The following is a 21,774-nucleotide window of genomic DNA, read 5'->3' as shown; positions in this document are numbered from 1 at the left end:
CAAAGGGTGCTTCAGCCCCTGCCCTTTTTACCCGTCTGTAAAACAACTGCCCTCTCTAGACCACGAATGCAGCGTTTACTACATGGTGAAATAAATGCAAATGCCTTCCTCTCCTTTCCATGCCATATACCGGAAGGCAGCATTCAGGAGAATTGATTTTTTTCCCCGAAGTCTCCTGAACTTGAACGCAGCATTTTGCATTGAACTAATTTGTTTCGAAAGCCATGTCGTACACCGCATCTCCAGTAGATAAAGAGTGCAGGGTTGCGCCCCGAAAATAGCTGATCTACAAGCTCTCAACGTGTCGCAGTGCGACGCGTTGTGAGCTTGTAGATCTGTTATTTTGGGCCAAAAGTGCCCTCTTATGGGATTTCAGCCCCTGCCTCTCTAACACTCTCTGCACGTGCCTGGAGAGGTTCGAACAAGGAGTTACAAAGTAGGGCAAAATAAACCACAGAGTTTGAATATCATTATTACATTTTATATCTAAAATATTTATATCTAAAACAAATAAAGTATTATATTTATACCATGTTTTGTTCTTGCTTACTGTAAATCGCTGTCTGCTAAATGCCTAAAATTGTAAATTGAAGCTAACATTTCTTGCATTACCTGATTAATTATAGATTACTTATTTTAGCATGTTGCATATTTACCATTTGCACCTGTGGTGCTGCGCCATACAATTATGAACAGTCTACGCACTGTGGATTTTTTTATAGTTTTATATCAAGACAGAGACAGAGCACACATGAAGACGGCATTCTGAGATATCAAAGTACATATTGCTTTCTGAACCATTATCTGTACAGTTCATTGTAGAATGAAAATGGCTCCATCTCTGCTGTTTAAAAAAAAAACACTTTCTTTACTCTCAAAGTCAATATGTTAATTCCATGAACAATACATAGATAGCACTGCTCAAGTGGGTAAGTGAGGGAATCTTATATGAATTTGAAACTTCAAAACATGATGTCATAAGTGTAACGGTATAGAGCGACAGTGTGTGCGAGTTGTGGCGCAGAAACGGAATAGGTAGCGAGAAGCCTCTTCTTTTGGCGGTTGCTCAGTGACGGTCAAGAGTTGCTTTGTACAGCACTCATTTTTAAAAGCCACGTACAAGAGATAGAGGTGCCGATTAAGCAACAATAACAGTATCAAACAGGAAGCAATGTGAGATAAACGACTCTCCTTCATTTCAGAGGCTGTTATGGCAAATATGTACAGCTTACATTTTATACTCCAACCATATAGCCTTAGTTTGTGGCTTTTACAAGCTCATCGCCAGGCTCAATCACAGCAGAGTAGTGGAAAGTACATACATGTAGGGCAAACGATGCATGTAAATGGTAAACACCGGTATCAAGTGAACGATGAGGGAAAAAAAAATAGGAGAATTGTATTTTCATTTAATAGGCAGTTAATACAACACCTCAGTGGCGTGCACAGACATTTAGAGGGGCAGGTGCTCAAGTGGAAAAAAGGGCACTTTGTGCAGTGCGTGGAACCGGCCGGTTGCCTTAATAGTGTGAGATTTATAGATTGTGGGGCCTAAATAATATATTAGAAGCTTTTTATCAAGAATTGATCAATGTTACCATGGTCCACATACTGTACAGTGTAACTGTACAAAATAATAATAAAAAAAGGGCACATTGCCAAAAGGGCAGGGGGTGCTCTAGCACCCCCTAGTGTCTATCTGTGCACGCCACTGTAACACCTACTAGGTCTTGAGACCATAATCAATATTTGCGTATATGGTTGTGATTTGATATGAATATCTTGAACCATGCTTTGTAATTGCATCACTCATCTGAAGGTCCATAGAGCGGGCTGCGAGATGACTATTTCATGTGCTCCATGCCTCGAGGTTTTGTGTACTTGCACAGAGACAAACCTTTGTTACAGTATTGATAGTGTAAACGAAGAGATAAGCAGGGCTGTGAGTTCAGCTGGTTACACCAAACCACTGGTCCTCTCAGTGCCCAGTTTGTCAAAGTCAAAGTCGTACGATTTGTCACACACGTTACCGCAGTGAAATTGGTTCTCCGCATTTGACCCATCTCCTGGAGCGGTGAGCCGCAGCCGTGCCGTGCTCTGGAATCATCATTTTATTAGTAGATTTGACCCCCCCAATCCAACCCTTTGATGCTGAGTGCCAAGCAGGGAGGCATTGGGTCCCATTTTTACAGTCTTTGGTATGACCCGGCCCGGGCATCGAACCCCCGACCTCCCAGTTTCAGGGCGGGCACTCTAACCACAAGGCCACTGTCTGAATGAAGCGTTGATTCAGTGCTTCCCCCTAGAAATGTTGCCCCGGTGAGGGTGAGGCTGTAAAGACTTCTGAAGCGTATTGGTGACGAGAAATCTTCATTGAAACCAACAGATGGAATCCTCTCGAGTTAGAAACAATTCATACTTGGGTCACACATCCGTGGTGCTCGATGGAAGTATAAACTAGGCGTCCTTTTCCAGCTGGTCCTTCTGGTCGGCATGGCTCAATGGTGGGGGAAACGCTGGACTCTGACCTGCTCTCACACCAGCGTCTGTGTCAGTTCCAGATCCTGGGCAGGTTGTCCAGGATCCTGCGGCGGTGTGAGGGGTTGCATACACCAGCAGCACGTAAATCCTCCTCTGTGATGCCACTATTGCAAAGACAAAATGACACAGCATCATCATTCATTAATACCAGGGCAGAATCCCAGAAAACTGTTCATCTCCAACAATTCACAATTGGTATATTTATTACGGTTTGGCGAGTAACACAATTCCTATCCTATGACAGAAATAAAAGCCACCTGATTATTAATATGCAATAAGATGTTCCATCCCTTTTTGCATCTGACAATCTTTTGTTATATTCAACACTGTAAATTGAGATGAATGAATTTGAACAATGTTCACACATTGTAATTAATTATTATAAAACTCTTCAGAAACACTCGGTGCATTTACAACTGGACTGTATGCATATCCAATTACAGTCTGATCACTGACTGAGTGCATGGCTATATGTCACACTACTCTTTACCTGAAGTAGTCCAGATCATCCCAGCCATTCAGACTGAGGCCCAAGGTGTACCTCTGAAGGCCAAGAGCACCGAGAAGCTCCCGAACCGTCTCTGGGGCACCATGGAGGACAGATACCTGCAATGAGGTAAAAACAAAACAAGTTAAAACATCAGATCAGCAATTTCTAAAGCTGCCTGTTGGCCTAAGCCTGAGGCTTGATTATGGATCCTGCCGCAAAAGAACAAGGAGGCTCTATCTATCTATCTATCTATCTATCTATCTATCTATCTATCTATCTATCTATCTAGGTACTTTAGCATGTTATCTATCCATCCATCCATCCATGATAATATGAAGTATACCTTAGCACGTTAATTAATTGTTGTTTTATTCAATCTATCCATCCATCTATACCAGTGGTCCTTGGGTTTCAGGTGGTCCCCAGCTAAATGATGGAGAGTTGGTAACCAAATGGACCCTTATATAGATCTTTCACTCAAGAATGTTATTATTGATCCAACGTTTGTGTCTCTCTCCTATGGTACCACATCAATGACAAAAAATGCACGTTTGGGGTCTGAGAGGCTAAATCTCATCAAATGGTGGTCCGTGGCTCAAATTCGGAATAAACAAGGTAGGCTACCGTAGCATGTTATTGAAATATTCCAAGAGTTAAATCGCTAAGTTAAAATAAGAACTAATATAACTATTAAAAGTAAACTAATAAACGTTAAAAACGGAAGCTTGTGTAATGTCACTTCCAAGTTCCAACCAATGCTTCTCCTACGAGGAAATCAAGAAATCACTTTGGCGTTTCATTTCGTGTTAATGCCTGAACAACTCTACTGTTATGTTAAAAACGGATCGCTTGTGTAGGGCCTCGCGTTAAAATATGAAGTAACAACTATATTCTGTTAAAAACGCGTTAAAATACAAAGTAACAACGCTATTCTGTTAAAAAACCCATCGCGCTCCTTGTGTTCTTAACAGCGGTGCCTGCCTGGCTGACAGCCTATCACTCAAGACGGCCGTGGGCCCGCCTCTAAGCGCAAAAGGCCGCGCCTCCTTGTACTTTTGAGGCAGGATCCATAATCTAGCACCGCGCTTAAATGCTGTGTCCTACCTCATTCTCCCAGCCCCTCTCAGCAGGCATTATGGGGCCATTTCTCTGGCCTGGCCACTGGCTGGGAGTGGATGGTTTTCTGCGGTCTGTTGGAAAGAAGTCCACCTCACTGAGCGACTTGGCCATTTGCAATGCAGTGAGGGAGTTGTCTCCAGGTCTGTGCTGCTGCTGGTCCACCACCCACGGAACAGAGGTCTGGTATTGAGGTAAGCGGGTAGAAGCGTAGGGAAAGAGAGTCGGGGCATTGGCTCCCCGAATAGGACTGCCTCTCTCAGGTTGAAGCTGATGTTGGTCCCTCCTGCTTGCCTCTCTAACGATGGCCGAGTGGTTGATATACATGTTCTTATGGTTCTTTACTGGGAGTGAGTCCTCAACGGTCTTTTTGCCCGAGTATTTTGCTCTAGGTTGTGACGTCTGCTCTTGGCATTGTGCGGTGGTGGTGGTGGTGGTGGCGGCGGCACTTTGGGTTGGAGGGATGAGAGGTGGGGTTTTGGCCGGGAAGAGCTGATAGGAGTTGGCCTGCGGCGCGTGGTGGAGGTCATTGGTCAAAGAAGAGGTGTAGGGAGGCAGGACGGCCGGTATCTCGATCTCGGTGAAGTCTGACCTGCGGGAGGAGGAGGACTTCCGGTCAAAGCACTGGCCTCGTGCGAGCTTGGGCAGCTGCAAGGCCTCGTCCCCAGACCAGATCACCTGCGGTTCCCTTCGCTGGGGCGGTGGGGGCTCCTCCACCCTGCGTGGCACAGACACACCTTCAAAGATGAAATAGGCAGGGTTGGTGTAACTGCTTGCGGTTAGTTTGGGAGGTGTTGCTGAAGACCTGTAATGAGCGCACACGCACACACACACACACACACACACACACACACACACACACACACACACACACACACACACACACACACACACACACACACACACACACACACACACACACACACACACACACACACACACACACACACACACACACACACACACACAAAACGAGAGTTTCATGGGAACTGCATTGCTAGCCATTTCTCTGTCATATACGGTAGTTTTACAATGGATATCTACAGTATAATAGCACCAATGCCTTCAACGTTTGAACCAGTTTCAACCTGGCTTGCCTAATATTCTAGGCATACCATTCAATTTCAAGAGTTCCCAAATTCAAAAAAAGTCATGCCATAATAATATTATGGCAGTATTATGATAATAAGTCATTTACATTGCATTCATGTCCCTGCCTTTAATGCTGTGTCAATATTTCATTTATTTTACGATGACAAAATTATGTTTTGTGCTTCAAAAATAATTAATGAACAGTCCAAACAATATATTGTTTGATACCTGAAATTAACTTTTTTTTCTCTCTCTAATGTTCTCTAGTCAGTTGCACTTGAAGTGAGCTACAGGCTGTCTACTGCTTTACACTGATGCTTGGAAATACCGTGGGGACCTCAGTCTCACCTGCTGCTATGAACCCGTGTAGATTGGGGAGGCAACTGCCCCTTCTGCAGACCCCTCTCATCCTTCTCAAAGCAGAACCACTCTGAAAGAAATGACAGGTGGACACCGAGTCCACAGTATATTATCTCAAAATCAACAGGAATTCTCCAAAGTTGGTGTGTTGAACTTGTGTGTCTAGAATAAGGCTAGACCAAGCAGCAGCAGTGTGTTTATGCGTGTTGTCATGGGGCCTGACCTGGTGGCAAAATACTGGCTCTTGTTATCAATGGCTGTGTCAGTGGGTCAGGATGCATCTGGACAGTGGCAGTCAACCGGGAGCCAGAAGGGGAAGCACTCAAAAGACACCAGCAAGTGAAAAGCCAAGCCAAAGATCATTGAGGAACCGAATAGAGGAAGCAATGAAAGATTCACAGTGGTGAGCCAAAGAATGCAAGAGAGGACGACGACGGGAAGTTTAGTAAGAATTGATAGTGCAAGCCAGGAGTCAGATGAGGAGATGGTAGCAATCCGGGTTGCCTCACCATAGATCCTCTCTCGTGTTCCTCGTCTATCAATGGGTACGTGGACACTGACCCGGCCCCTTATGGAACCCATCTCCTCTCCCCGGTGACTCAGGAATGTCTCAAACTGCTCCGTTGTGCCAGTGAGAGAGCGCAGAGCCACACAGCACTCACCTACAGTAGATATAAAGATAGTTATCGTCAATATGGCTCATAGGTATTGTCTACGAAGTTACCACAAAATTAAGACATTTTGAGATGTCATTGTGACAATGGAAAACCAAAATAGATTGGCCAAAGACCGACCGTATGACTCAAACCCGTCACATGACTTGACAGACAACAGCAGGTGCTGATCTTGAAGATATTCCAAGTCAGACACAATTGGAGGAAGCTATAGGGAGCACAGAACACACAAATTAGCAATATTATGTTGCTATGTGAGACTATATCCTAACATGAAAAGGGGCACTGAAAATGCGCTAACCTTTGGAAGCTGTTTGGAGGACCAGCCGAGTTTGAGGAACCCAGGCACATCACAGCCCTGCGAGTCATTTTCACTAGACCGGCGTGTCTCTGTAGAAACAAAACAAAGTTATTATCATTATGAAAAGCGAAGGCTCATATAGTGAAAAAGTGTGAAAGGAAGTATTTTAAAACTGACCCTTTTTGCTGTAGCATAAATTAGGCTTTATGTTTTGCTGGCATACCTTCTAGGCAGGATGAGTGAAACTCAATGAAGAACTTTGCTTTGCTCGCAGTCTTCACAATAGCTTCGACACCTTCAAGCTCTATCCAGGCCTTTTGCATGACCGAGTTTGGGTCTTTTGGGAAAATTCAAGGCAAGGGTTGTTACATAAGGAATGCTATTGGACACCTTCATTTGTGTTTCCCAAGAGCCACAACAAAAGACATTACCTGTTTTGGAGATGAACTGCGATATCACCCCTACTTGGAACGTGGCGAAAACAGGCGAGTGGTCACTGGTGAATATGTCATCTGTACAACCTATAGTGACATACATGTTTCAGTCATAATCATAACCATTGCAGTCAATGTGACATTTAGCAACCCAATGAAGTAGTTATGAATACTGTTTCTATTTTATAACATGACACTATAATTGAACTGTGTATGTAGTCAGTACCTGCATGATAATTGAATTCTTCTGAATTGTGATAATATTCTCGTAGATGTGGGTGTTGTTTTGACGAACAAGCAGTGGTATAAGTACAACTTTACAGGAGTAGTTCCAATTTTCAGTACTTTAACTTCAGACACATTTTGTACTTTTTACTCCACTATAATCATTTGAAAACTTGAGTTACTACTAGTTACTTTGTAGATTTTGTTCATTGTTACAAAACGTATACATGTATGAACCACTTCAGATCTATATACATCTACAAGCTCACAATGTGTCGCGATGCGATGCATTGTGAGCTTGGAGATCTGCTATTTTCAAAAGCTTTTTATACATTTGAAAACTTGTGAAACGTACGGGACTACTTTCTACCTTTAGTGCTTTAAATACATTTTGATACCAATACCTTTGTACTTTTATAGTAAACTTTGAATTCCCGAATTCCTACTTCTATCGCAGTATTGATACTTTTACTTCATTAAAACATTTGAGTCAGTTTTCCACCAGTGTATATATACTGTATGCATGTAGGCTACAGTAACTGCACGAGAGATGAATTCTTCCGATTGAATTGCGATAATATTGTAGTAGATTTGGGTGCTGTTTTGACTGTCCCAGACACACTGGATGTGAAAACAGGAGAGAGGTCACCAGCAGTGCAACGGCCTGAGTCCGTTTGATACTTTACTAGATCTTTCTGCTAGTTTCATCATAGTATGCTGAGGGGTAGACATAACTTGGCTTAGGATGAATGGCAGGAAATGACTCTGTTCCTTTATAGACCGCACAGCCCACGATGTAGGGCTGACCATTATTCATTTACATAGACCCACTGGGCAGTTTACCGTAAAACACTGAAACAAATACCCAAAAGGTCTAAGTCAGGAACGCCACATCCAATTCACTGTCTTAATTACTCCCCTTTTTGCTTGTTATGGCATTTTGTTGGTCTCATTCATTTCCTTTCCTATAGTAGCTTCCGTTTTTTAACACATTTTTGAGTGGTGCGACCACTCCCTTACGGAGCTATGTGGGTGGCTGGGTGCGTCTGAGCACAATAACAGCATGGTTGTTTTTCACCACCTGTGCGCAACCTAACACACACACAAACACACACGCACATATTAACTGTATATATGGTGATTTCGGGTGTGCCAGTACAGTACAGTGACAGTACAGTAGAGGGTACAGTAGGGGGACCCCCAAACGGTAACTCTGTCATTTCTCAACCGTTTCGGACGCAGGGCGGCACCCTGGGTGCGTTCCTGTGGGTCTGGAACTCCCCCCCCCCCCACGGAGTTGCACCACTGACTTCACACGGGATGTGATTTTTTCGTTTTGACCTCCAGAATTTACCATATGACGTGCAGACGATGTGTGTCTCTGGATACGACTTCCATAGAATCCTATCACACCACGACGGCACATTGACTCGCACCTGCACAAATGAAGCATATAGCGTTAGTTCATGCAGGGCAGTGTTGTTGTTTTTGGCAGCAAATTTAGATTTTAGTTTTAGTCATATTATAGACTCTCGAATAGTTTTCCATTTAGTTTTAGTCACATTTTAGTCACCTGGAATGTCTTCTAAAGTCGACTAAATATCATAAGATTTTAGTCGACTAAATCTACAGTTGATTTAGTCGAGTCAAATGTTTTTCGGCGGGCCTTGATGCCGTCGTAATGGCTGATTTTACACTTGCTGAAAATAGCAGATCTACAAGCTCACAACGCGTCGCGCTGTGAGCTTGTAGATCTGCTATTTTCAGCATGCAACCGACTGTAAAATGACTTACACTAGATCTCTTGTCCCTCCCCTAGTTTTTATTTGTTGACGAAATTGTCAATATATTTAGTCTTAGTTTTAGCCATCGTAGCTTAGTTTTCATTTTGTTTCCATTTCCTTTCCGTCAGTGAAAAAAGGTAGTCGACGGACATTTTTCGTCATAGTTTTAGTCGACGAAAACAACACTGCAGTCTGCTGACAGCTCTGCTGGCCATTACCAAAGCAGCCATGCTTTGCTACACTCTAATCACGCTCTTAACAGAGCGGCTCCTTCAAATACGGCTTCTCCATTCATTAGATCTCTGCCTCTCTTGCTGCTTGCTTCACTTCTGCTGCTGCTTCAGCCCTTAGAGTAAGCTTTAAGCTTTAGCCGCCTCCTCCACCCCAGCCTCCACGTTTAGATCAGAGTCTGGCATAGTAGGCTCAAATACTATTATGTCTGCTGATTCAAGTCAATTAGTAGAGGCTCCAGGAGGGGTCCACGTGCAGTCGTGCACCCCCCTTATTTTTGAGGGGCGCCAGCCCCTCCTATATTCAGCCATTAGTGTAGATTTTCGGCTTACACAAACATTAAATTCCCATTGACAATGAAAGGAGAATTTACGTCATATGTGGAGGAGCAAATCGGCTATTTTCGTCCTGCACAAAGATTCAATTTCCATTGACAATGAATGGGGAATGTGCGTCATATGTGTCTGAGAAGATTGTTACGTCATGATGATGTACAATGATAAGAGCACTTCACAGTGCTCTTATCATACAGTGGTCTCATACAGTAATAGAAACAGTACAGTGGTCTCATACAGCTATAGATACAGTAAAGTGGTCTCATACAGTTATAGAAACAGTACAGTGGTCTCATACAGCTATAGATACAGTACAGTAGTCTCATACAGTAATAGAAACAGTACAGTGGTCTCATACAGCTATAGATACAGTAAAGTGGTCTCATACAGTTATAGAAACAGTACAGTGGTCTCATACAGCTATAGATACAGTACAGTGGTCTCATACAGCTATAGATACAGTACAGTAGTCTCATACAGCTATAGATACAGTACAGTGGTCTCATACAGCTATAGATACAGTACAGTGGTCTCATACAGCTATAGAAACAGTACAGTGGTCTCATACAGCTATAGATACAGTACAGTGGTCTCATACAGCTATAGATACAGTACAGTGGTCTCATACAGCTATAGATACAGTACAGTGGTCTCATACAGCTATAGATACAGTACAGTGGTCTCATACAGCTATAGATACAGTACAGTGGTCTCATACAGCTATAGAAACAGTACAGTGGTCTCATACAGCTATAGAAACAGTACAGTGGTCTCATACAGTTATAGAAACAGTAAAGTGGTCTCATACAGCTATAGAAACAGTACAGTGGTCTCATACAGCTATAGATACAGTAAAGTGGTCTCATACAGCTATAGAAACAGTACAGTGGTCTCATACAGCTATAGATACAGTAAAGTGGTCTCATACAGCTATAGAAACAGTACAGTGGTCTCATACAGCTATAGATACAGTAAAGTAGTCTCATCTTTACAATGCGGAAATTACATATTTGTACTGCATGTATAAACCTGCATGGTTCTTCCAAAACTGCATGAGATTGGCATAAATCTGGCATGCACAGAGGACAGAGGACAGAGGACAGAGGACAGCTAAAGGGACCTTTTGGAAAATGGCTATGACCGTTTTTCCTGTAGTCAAATATAGGTATTTACCCCCAACCTGAGGTTGTCTAGAATCAAATGGTATCTCTATCTTTGGTCTTTCTCTAAATTTGAGTGTGCCACAGTCTCCAAAAGACAGTCTCGCCGGTGTTCCAGACAGCAATTCTGCAGGTTTCACAGGGGCAATAAAACATCGAGAAAAACACACTTTGGACCATTTCTGTTCTTGATTGATTAGCATCATCTGTATATAGAGATGCCAAAAATCCAAACTAGAAAAAACAATCACACTTGTGTGATTGTTAATGTCTGTTTAAAGTGCTCTAAACAAACGTTAAAAGACTTTTCAAGCTTGGCTTGTGTATCACAGATGAGATGACCCAAGGTGCAGTGTCAACTTTGCCAAGTGGCAATTCGGTTGGACCAGCGGTTGTTCAGAACCAAAAACCTGAAAATGTCTGTCTGTCTGTCTGTCTGTCTGTCTGTCTGTGCCCCATGTAATGCCCATATATGGAGTTCCCTTATGTCATCAATATGATTTCATAGTACTAGCGTTATATAATGGACCCTAAGTACTATGATAATGGGTGCCATGAGTACTGTATAACAGAACTTTCCCGAGGTATTGGGCCAAGTTCCCATAAATTACATTTCGGAGAAATTCACTTTTAATAACTTTAGACTGGTCCAAGGCTACTCGACACAATACAGGAGTAGAGTTCTTCTGTTACATGATAAATATACACTCCCCCTGGTCACACCGAAGCCTTTAAGTGAATGACATCTCATATTTGATTGATGTGGACCTGCTTCAAGCGTGTCTTAACCTAGATGCTCCTTTCTAATGGCCGAGTTACTGTGTAGGCTCTATCGAAATCTGTTCACATCTGTGGAGCCTAAATCCGTGTTGCCGGGAGTCCATGCCGACGTGCAGGCTGTTTTGGAGAGCTCGCTCCCTGCCCTCCACCTCGCCATCAAGACACTGAAATCAGCCAAAGTCGCATCGGAAGAAGATGACATTCGCAGAGCCATCGCCAAAACATGTCAGTTGGTGGAGCAGGCCTGGGTCCTACCCAGCATTGGCCGCCAGGTCGCTGAAGAGATCTGCAACAGAATCCGACTGGATGGAGGTCTACAGCCTCTCCTTCAGCTTCTACAGGCCAACCAGCAAACACCCGAGATCACTTATGAATCAGCAAAACTACTGGAACAGATATTGGTCTCAGAGAACAGAGATTATGTGGCACGTATGGGACTGGGGGTTGTCCGCAACCTGACCCAAAAGCAGGACGATACTCAGCTGGCACGCAGTGTGTCGGGGATCCTGGAGCATATGTTCAAACACACCGAAGAAACATCGGCACAGCTCATCGCCAACGGCGCCATGGATGCTCTTCTCTTCTGGTGCCGAGGTACAGACCCCATAGTGCTGCGCCACTGTGCCGTGGCCCTATCCAACTGTGCCATGTACGGAGGACATCGCTGCCAGCGGCTGATGATCGAGAAACAAGCTCCCGAATGGCTTTTCCCACTGGCTTTCTCTAAAGAGGACGAACTCATTCGCTTCTATGCCTGCCTAGCCGTAGCTCTGTTAGCTGTCAACCGAGAAATCGAGAAGGAGGTGGTCAAGTCGGGGACTTTGGAGTTGGTGGAGCCATTTATTGCCTCATTAGACCCGGATGAGTTTGCACAGATCTTGCTGGACAGTGCGGACAGCATGCAGGGGAGAACGGCGGCTGACCTGCAGCGCCTGCTGCCATTGCTGGACGGAACGCGACTAGAGGGCAAGTGCATAGCTTCTTTTTACCTCTGCGTCGAGGCAAACATCAAGTCCCGTCAACATAACGCCAAGATATTACAAGAAATCGGAGCTGTGAAGAGCCTACAGAGGATTGTCATGTACTCCAGTAACGGTACGACCTGTTCTCTTGCCAAACGGGCACTGAGTATGATGGGCGAGGACGTGCCAAGACGCATCCTGTCATCCGTGTCCAACTGGAAAAGTGGTGAGGTGAAGACTTGGCTCCAGCAGATTGGCTTCAGTGCCTTTTGTGAACGTTTCCAGGAGTTGCAGGTTGACGGAGACCTCCTTCTAAACATCACCGATGAGGATCTGAACACTGACCTAGGCATGACCGTGGGCCTCACTCGCAAGAGATTTCGGAGAGACTTGCGCGTGTTGAAGACCTACGCCAATTACTCGACATGTGACCCAAGCAACTTGGCTGATTGGTTAGCTGACGTCGAACCTCGTTTCCGCCAGTATACCTATGGTCTCGTTCAGTCAGGAGTGGATCGCAACAACGTGCAGAACCTGACTGACCACCAACTCCAGTGTGACTGCCACATCGAGAATGCTGTCCACCGGGCAAAACTCCTGGCAGCCAATTGCAGGCCCTGTAAGCCTTGCCTCACAGATGGCCAGTCTTCAGATCCCGATGTGTTCATCAGCTACCGTAGGACCACGGGATCGCAGCTGGCCAGCCTTTTGAAAGTGCACCTCCAAGTACGTGGATTCAGCGTGTTCATAGACGTGGAGAAGCTGGAGGCTGGTAAATTCGAGGACAAACTGATTCAGAGTGTACAGCGAGCGCGAAACTTCATCCTTGTCCTGTCTGCCAATGCACTCGACAAGTGCATGGGAGACACCTCCGTGAAGGACTGGGTACACAAAGAGATAGTCACAGCCTTGGATGGGAAGAAGAACATTGTTCCTGTCATAGATAACTTCGAATGGCCAGACCAGATGTCGCTGCCCGAGGACATGAGGTCTATCCTAACCTTCAATGGCATCATGTGGTCCCATGAGTATCAGGAAGCTACCATAAAGAAGATCATAGACTTTCTGACGAAAGACCAAAAACAACTGGACTCCAAAGGTGTCTCAAAAGGTCAAACAGAAATAGTTTTACCGTAACTGCCAACAACGCCAAATAAAACAGGGCCTATGCATAGTTGTTCAATGGATTTCTTCATGGGGAGTGTGAGGCATTTGCATAAATTGCATTATTGAGCGCCTCCAAAAACGTCTGTCTGGCTTTCAGGGAAAAAAATCACACCCGTGTGAAGTGAGGGGCGCTCTTATCATCGTACATCATCATGACGTAACATTTGTCGATTTGCTCAGACACATATGACGTAAATTCTCCATTCATTGTCAATGGGAATTTAATGTTTGGGTAGGACAAAAATAGCCGATTTGCTCAGACACATAAATTACGTAAATTCTCCACTAAAAGCTGAATATACGTAGGAGGGGCTGGCGCCCCTCAAAAATAAGGGGGGTGCACGTGGACCCCTCCTGGAGCCTCTACTAAATAATATGTCAATCTATTGCTTATAGGTCTGCTCTTGTATACCTCTGGGGTATTCCAAGAGCGGAGCCATTAACGGAACGTTTAACTGTATTAGATTAGTTAATTTAACCACATGTACTCTAGCATCCCAATTCTGGGCATGTCATAACATGTGAACATTTGGTGGAAATCCACAATCTCACCGTAAAACTTGTAGGTCGGCTATTTTCGTCAAAGAGATTGACGAAATCTCTTTGAGGGGAAAAAAGGAGGGGTCCAAGTATAGACCCCTGGGGGACCCCGGTCGACTATCAAATTATAATAAATAAATTATATTAATATATCTGTATATATACACACCGTAGGGTTTAATTGGTTAAGAAGGTCAACATGAAGTATTTTATTTGTGTGTTGTGGAGATGCGTGGTGGAGAAGGTGCACTCCGTTCCAGTTATGCCACATATTATACCAGACGTTCCTCTTTCAACTTGTGAGGTAATTCTATTCTCCTTCTATTTTTAGTGGCGATGGCAGCTGCTGTCAAAACCCTCTGTCCCCACGGACCCTCTGTAAAGTGGATTTAGTTACACATAAAAATAGTCACCCATATATGGTTCAAATATTTTAGAGGACTTTGACATCATGCAGAATATATGTATCTAAAAAATGTGCATCGCAATATCTCAGTCTGTGAGAAGTGAGAACCTGACGTTTAAGTGACTCGGATAAAGACCCACAATGTACTGACTAAGCAGTGTTGACTCTGTCGATTAAAACTAAGACGGAAAATGTTCGTCGACTACCTTTTTTCACTGATGAAAACTAAATGAAAACTAAGCTATGATGACTAAAACTAAGACTATACTAAAAACTAAACTAAAATGTTAGGAAGGGACTAGTGGCCAAGAGATCCAGTATAAGTCATTTCACACTCACACTGAAAATAGCTGATCTACAAGCTACAAGCTTGTAGATCGGCTATTTTCAGTGTAAATCAGCCATTACGACGGCATCAAGGCCCGCCAAAATACATTTTAGTCGACTAAATCAACTGTAGATTTAGTCGACTAAAATCTTATGACATTTAGTCGACTAAAGCTAGACTATAACACTAAAACATTCCAGGTGACTAAAATGTGACTAAAACTAAATTAAGTTTCATTCCAAAGACTATGACTACAACTAAAATTTAAATTTGCTGCCAAAAACAACACTGGTACTGAGAAGGTCTTTGTCCATCTCCCTTTTGTTTATTTATTTTATATCTTTCATTTACCAGGAAGTGCCAGTGAGATAAAAAAAGATAAGAAAAAATCTCAGAGAGAGAGAGAGAGAGAGACCTGCACACGGTAGCAGCCATAAAAAAAAATCACAATACAAATTACAAACATTACAACAACACATTAAAATTCAACATAAATTGTCATATACATTTTTGAAGAAAAGTAATAATAATATCTTTATACATCACACTGGGTCGGGACCCAAGGTTGGGTCGTGGACCAATTTTTATGGGTCCCTTTAAGTTTTTGTTTGCTACATTTGGTTTTGAATTATTACTGTTTCAAAACATTTTCAAAAACCATTCCCAAAATAGCAAACATTTTCATGAATTAAAAACAAAATTCAATGTTTTTTTTCTCAGTAATTCATGAATAAATCAATGAAAAAAACATTAAAGAAATTATAAAACAAATGTTTTAAGAAGTAGTGAAAATAGCCAATCTATTTGCACTAGTCTGGGTTCCGGGGTGACATCAAATGTCTCTTTTGGGTCACAGGCTAAAAGGTTTGGGAACCACTGCTTTATATGCTCTTATTATGCAGCTGTAGCTCTGCCCCCATTTAGGCCTGACATCGAAATTTAAAAAATGTCTTCTAAATCACAGACAGTTTTCTGAAATACCCATGTTTCTATATCAGTCGTTCTCAAACATTTTCATGTCAAGGACCCCAAAAACGATATGTATTTAGCCGCCGACCCCCATCTGAAAATATATTGTTCCAGGGACCCCCCCCAGAAGCAAAGATTTGAGTTAAAAACGTTCGCTCTGAAAGAATATATATTCACACATTGCCACACTTTCACGATTTTTCTAAAATAGCAGATCTACAAGCTCGTAGCGCGGCACTCGGTGCCGCGCTATGAGCTTGTAGATCTGCTATTTTCCAATAGCTAAAGTATGTTTAAAACACCAAAAGGGGTTCCCGTCAAGAATGGGTTTAAAGTAAACTGACTCTCTCAGTATACATGGTAACTGAGAGAGCAGACATAAATAGTTCTATAGGCTGACCGAGAAGGTGAACTGACTCACCCCAGACGTCTTGTACTTCTGCCATAGGTAGCAGTCTCTGGAGCCCCGCTCATAGCGATAGGTGGGTGGAAATGCGATCTTCTCTTCCTCTTAACCATGACAAATAGAGGGAGAATGTACAAATGGAAAATTGTTGAAGAATAAGGGAAAGGTATATACGGTCAAATTACGCCCATGGGTCAGACTGCATCTGAAAATACTTGTTGCTGGTTCTGTTTAACTGTCAAGTGGAGTTATCCTTTTCATGAAATGCCCTGAAGTACTGTAAGACCGTATCTCATACTTTTAAGCAGGATAAAACTTTTCCTAACGCCCCAAAATAATGTAATTACAGAATTTGATGCATATATCAAAAAGAAAATCTATGATAATTCTCTCTTAACATAACCGGAAGCTTAATTAACAACAATGTACACTTATAATATGTTTTCATCCGAGTGGCTTCGTCAGTTCTGCTAATTAGTCGGGAGTGTGAACAGGTGAGAGTCACATGAACCCTAGCATCCCTATTCTAGGATGAACATAAGGCGAAAATAGCAGCTCTGCAAGCTCACAACGCATCATGCTGTGAGCTTGTGGATCTGCTATTTTCGACAATTCACAATTGTGAATCTGTATGTATGAGATGTTAATATAAGCCCTGCAGCGTGTTCCTAATTCCTATGTCAATGTGGTGTTGACATTCAAATTTGGGAATGAGAGTTACCACACTGGATAGATATCCAGTACCATGTGTAAATATGTAGATCATTTGTTTGTTTTTATTGATTTGCATATCTTTGTTCCGACTTCCGACATACTAACAGTCCGACACACAATAGTCCGACACCCTAACCCTGACCTAACCTTAACTGCGGGTGAGTCTTAACCGGCCACACATGTGTCTTAATGTGTCTGTTGGGGAGCCACGGGTGAGTCTTAACCGGCCACACATGTGTCTTAATGTGTCTGTTGGGAAGCCACGGGTGAGTCTTAACCGAGTCACGCATGTTGGACTGTTGCATGTCAGATGCATGTCTGATGTGATGAGTTTAAAGATGGACAATTACCGCTACGCGTCCATTTTTAAGCCCAAACCTGCACCAATGGGTCGCCATGCATCTCCTTGTAACCAAACGGCTGCGAGTAGACGCATGTAGTTGCAAGCAACCATTGAATTGAACCAATTGAATCACTTGGGTCTACGCAACAGGACATATCACACCGCTGGGACGAATGCTAAAACCAGTTTGTTGCGTCTCGACCCATTGGTGTGGTTTGGGCTTTACACTAAAAAATATCTGGACAATGGATCTGACCCACACAGACATATCTGACATGGATGGAGAGAGCAAAGGGAAACCAGCGAGGGCGTTACTCATACTCACTAAAATTGAGAAAGGCCTTCCTCTTGTGCCTCTCCCTGGTCAGCTGGTCCGCGCACATGAGTTCCTCAAATTCCCTTTTGGACACATGTTTCAGAATGTCCTGCGGAGTGTGAGTGGAGAGCAGTAAGTAAATGTATCGATATTGCAACGTAGAAATACAAAATAAAGTTTAATTCAAAGTTTAATTGAATAAAAGTACAGAAATATTGGTATCAAAATGTACTTAAAGTACCAAATGTTTTCAAATGTATAAATTGTATATTAAAAATCACACCCGTGTGAACTGAGTGGTGCAAGGTCTTATATAGCCTGATCAGCTGTGGTCTGACGTAATGTCAGTGACCATGGTAACCATGCTCACCTGTGCACGCCACAAGCTCAAGCTTATCATGAGCTTGTAGATTGGCAATTTTCAAATGGCCGAAATGTATAGGGTTGTGGTTACTGTATGTTTTGTAATAATAATCTAAACCAAAGTAACTACGGTAACTAAAGTTTTCAAATAATTGTAGTGGAGTACTGAAAATTGAAAATACTCCAGTAAAGACAAAACAAACTTGTACTTTAAGTACAGTACTTGAGTACATGTACTTAGTTACTTTCCACCACTGGATGTTGTGGATTACTGGTGTGTATGTGGGTGTGACGCGTGCATGTGACATTTATTATCAAGACATGATTAGGATGAATGACAGAGGCAACAAAGATGAAACAGAATGTGCCTTGCCTGACCTGAACACCCACCCAGGTCCAGTCTTTAGTTACCTGAACACCCACCCAGGTCCGGTCTGTAGTTACCTGAACACCCACCCAGGTCCGGTCTGTAGTTACCTGAACACCCACCCAGGTCCAGTCTGTAGTTACCTGAACACCCACCCAGGTCCAGTCTGTAGTTACCTGAACACCCACCCAGGTCCAGTCTGTAGTTACCTGAACACCCACCCAGGTCCAGTCTGTAGTTACCTGAACACCCACCCAGGTCCAGTCTGTAGTTACCTGAACACCCACCCAGGTCCAGTCTGTAGTTACCTGAACACCCACCCAGGTCCAGTCTGTAGTTACCTGAACACCCACCCAGGTCCAGTCTGTAGTTACCTGAACACCCACCCAGGTCCAGTCTGTAGTTACCTGAACACCCACCCAGGTCCAGTCTGTAGTTACCTGAACACCCAGGTCCAGACTGTAGTTACGTCCAGGTCCAGTCTGTAGTTACGTCCAGGTCCAGTCTGTAGTTACCTGAATGTCCAGGTCCAGTCTGTAGTTACGTCCAGGTCCAGTCTGTAGTTACGTCCAGGTCCAGTCTGTAGTTACGTCCAGGTCCAGTCTGTAGTTACGTCCAGGTCCATTCTGTAGTTTCGTCCAGGTCCAGTCTGTAGTTACGTCCAGGTCCAGTCTGTAGTTACCTGAATGTCCAGGTCCAGTCTGTTACGTCCAGGTCCAGTCTGTAGTTACGTCCAGGTCCAGTCTGTAGTTACGTCCAGGTCCAGTCTGTAGTTACGTCCAGGTCCATTCTGTAGTTACGTCCAGGTCCATTCTGTAGTTACGTCCATGTCCAGTCTGTAGTTACGTCCAGGTCCAGTCTGTAGTTACCTGAACGTCCAGGTCCAGTCTGTAGTTACGTCCAGGTCCAGTCTGTAGTTACGTCCAGGTCCAGTCTGTAGTTACCTGAACGTCCAGGTCCAGTCTGTAGTTACGTCCAGGTCCAGTCTGTAGTTACCTGAACGTACAGGTCCAGTCTGTAGTTACCTGAACGTCCAGGTCCAGTCTGTAGTTACCTGAACACCCACCCAGGTCCAGTCTGTAGTTACGCCCAGGTCCAGTCTGTAGTTACCTGAACGTCCAGGTCCAGTCTGTAGTTACCTGAACGTCCAGGTCCAGTCTGTAGTTACCTGAACGTCCAGGTCCAGTCTGTAGTTACCTGAACGTCCAGGTCCAGTCTGTAGTTACCTGAACGTCCAGGTCCAGTCTGTAGTTGAGGTCTCCACACCAGAAGAGGTGGGCGAAGCGCAGGCTGAGGTCAAAGGAGCCCAGCTGCTGCTTGTCGCCCAGAGACAGCAGTCTGAGGATGTCCACAAAGTTCTGGTTCCTCCTGGGACGGAACAATGGGGCAAATATATGGCTCTCAAACGTTTTCATGTCAAGGACCACCGATGAGCAGTTGAGACGAATAACAGTCTACGTCCACATTAATTATCCATAATGTATAATTTATGGATAAGGGGTCAGGACAGCTATAGGCCTTTTCGGGGAAGGGGTCAGAACAAATGATGGACTTAGATTAGGTTATTCGTCTCAACTGCTTGGCCGCGGACCGACCATCCGAAAAGGTCTCGGGCACCCAATACAAGATTGTTTACATATTTTCCTAGCCATAATAGCCAATATAAGCTCACGGCGTGTACATTGTCTATTTTCAAATAGAAAAAAGTGGTTCAAATTATTTTCTAATTCATAGGTTATGAATGTATTTGATAAGACATTATAGCTTCACAATTAAAAAACAAAGGTGTACCTAATAACTTTGTCACTGCCAGAGGTCAGGTGGCAGTTGACGAACCCAAGAGAGGTTCCGTTGAAGAGGAAGGACACGCCGACCGCTCCCTTGTTTCCTGGAACAGAAAAAATATATACCCACAGAAACCAGAATTAAGATCAACATATTTTCTTCCTGTTAATGACGTGCTGGTGTTTTTGGCCGCGGGCCATGGAGTGGTCAGCTATTTGTCACCGTGACTGTCTGTCTGTCTGTCAGTGGCCTGCTGTGTGGTTATCTGTGCTGAGGTATTTGTGCTGGTGAGGTCATCATGTGACTCAGTGAGTGTTGTGTAGACCCCCAAAATACCCCCCCCCCAATCCTGAGAAGCACTTGGAATTGTAGGAGTTGAGGCATTACATTTCATTTTATTTTTGAGGGGCGCTAAGCCCCTCCTATACACAGGTTTAATGTTTGTCTTTAGTTCAATGTTTGTTTAGTATAAACGCATTGACAACAAAGGGAACTGTACGTCATAATGTGTAATTTACGTCATATTGTCTCTTTATTGTTAATGGCGGTTAATGTTTGCGTTTGCACCGCTTGTACCCAGACTACCCACCCAGTCTATGGGATGGTGAGTGTATGTACCATTGTACCCAGACTACCCACCCAGTCTATGGGATGGTGAGTGTATCTGTACCATTGTACCCAGACTACCCACCCAGTCTATGGGATGGTGAGTGTATATGTACCATTGTACCCAGACTACCCACCCAGTGTATTCCCCAGGCCAGTGGGATGGTGAGTGTATATGTACCATTGTACCCAGACTATACCCACCTAGTGTATTCCCCAGGCCAGTCCTATAGAAGTGGGATGGTGAGTATGTATGTACCCAGTGTACCCAGACTACCCACCCAGTGTATTCCCCAGGCCAGTCTTCACACTGGCTGTGCTCACGTGGCTGACGCGGCTCTCGTGCTCTGGCTTCACGAACACGGCCAGCCTCATGTTCCAGAGGGACTGCACTGCCACCTGCAGGACAGAGTCTTGCATTACAAGAGGTGACGAGAATGATGACATTTGTATTATTATTATGACATTTAATTAGGAAAAGCTGCACTATAAGGGGGCACTATAAGCAGTGGCAGGTGTCTTTCTTTTTTTTCTTTTTTTTCACATGGTGAATATCTCTAAGACAGATCTCACTACACACAAGTCACAAAATAATACTAATATTAAGAAGAGTAATTATTAAGCATTAGCCTACAGTTCAACCTTTGTATTATCTATTCTCTTCTTGACATGTAGTGAGTTTCTCAGTCTGTGGGGATATTTAACAACAGGTGGAGATGGAAAGGAGGACAGCAGACATGAGACGAGGGATTTACAATTTCAGTCGCTCGTAGTAAAGTGACATAAACAGTATGTCAGACAGAAGGTTATTAAATCAAGTGGTCAAGGAACTAGACCAGTAGTTCCCAAACATTTTAGCTCTTAAAAGTCCTTAAAGTGTGACAGTGAAAATAGCCAATCTAAATGTCTGAAATATGCTTTGGAAAAATGTTTAAAGAATGTGAAAACGGTTCGAATAATTATTTCAATAGGAAACGTA

The 21,774-nt window shown here is 43.6% G+C and overlaps 2 protein-coding genes across 2 annotated transcripts in view; one reads left to right on the top strand and one right to left on the bottom strand.

Annotated features, from left to right (window-relative positions):
• Positions 1-709: 709 nt before the first annotated feature.
• inppl1b (inositol polyphosphate phosphatase-like 1b) overlaps positions 710-21,774 on the bottom strand; it is a 41,410-nt gene continuing 20,345 nt past the window's right edge. Inside the window, exons 13-28 of the mRNA XM_079503046.1 lie at positions 21,077-21,194; positions 20,196-20,292; positions 19,631-19,772; positions 17,684-17,783; positions 16,317-16,405; positions 8,588-8,669; positions 7,006-7,095; positions 6,798-6,911; positions 6,575-6,663; positions 6,394-6,481; positions 6,109-6,261; positions 5,588-5,669; positions 4,136-4,952; positions 3,032-3,147; positions 1,721-2,645; positions 710-1,432 (exon numbers count right to left, since the gene is read on the bottom strand). Coding sequence (XP_079359172.1) covers positions 2,552-2,645; positions 3,032-3,147; positions 4,136-4,952; positions 5,588-5,669; positions 6,109-6,261; positions 6,394-6,481; positions 6,575-6,663; positions 6,798-6,911; positions 7,006-7,095; positions 8,588-8,669; positions 16,317-16,405; positions 17,684-17,783; positions 19,631-19,772; positions 20,196-20,292; positions 21,077-21,194 — 2,271 coding nt within the window. The 3' untranslated portion in view covers positions 710-1,432; positions 1,721-2,551. The remainder of the gene's footprint in view (positions 1,433-1,720; positions 2,646-3,031; positions 3,148-4,135; positions 4,953-5,587; positions 5,670-6,108; positions 6,262-6,393; positions 6,482-6,574; positions 6,664-6,797; positions 6,912-7,005; positions 7,096-8,587; positions 8,670-16,316; positions 16,406-17,683; positions 17,784-19,630; positions 19,773-20,195; positions 20,293-21,076; positions 21,195-21,774) is intronic.
• Positions 11,550-13,622, top strand: LOC306927099 (NAD(+) hydrolase SARM1-like; the record flags this gene model as incomplete). The annotated part of the gene is made up of 1 exon (XM_079506751.1): positions 11,550-13,622. The coding sequence occupies one exon, from the start codon at positions 11,550-11,552 to the stop codon at positions 13,620-13,622; it is 2,073 nt and encodes a 690-aa protein (XP_079362877.1).

This window comes from Electrona antarctica (assembly GCF_951216825.1).
Source record: "Electrona antarctica genome assembly, chromosome: 1".
NCBI classification, from domain to species: domain Eukaryota; kingdom Metazoa; phylum Chordata; class Actinopteri; order Myctophiformes; family Myctophidae; genus Electrona; species Electrona antarctica.
The sequence above is the reverse complement of the archived record's forward strand: the minus strand, read 5'-3'. Positions and strand labels throughout refer to the sequence as shown.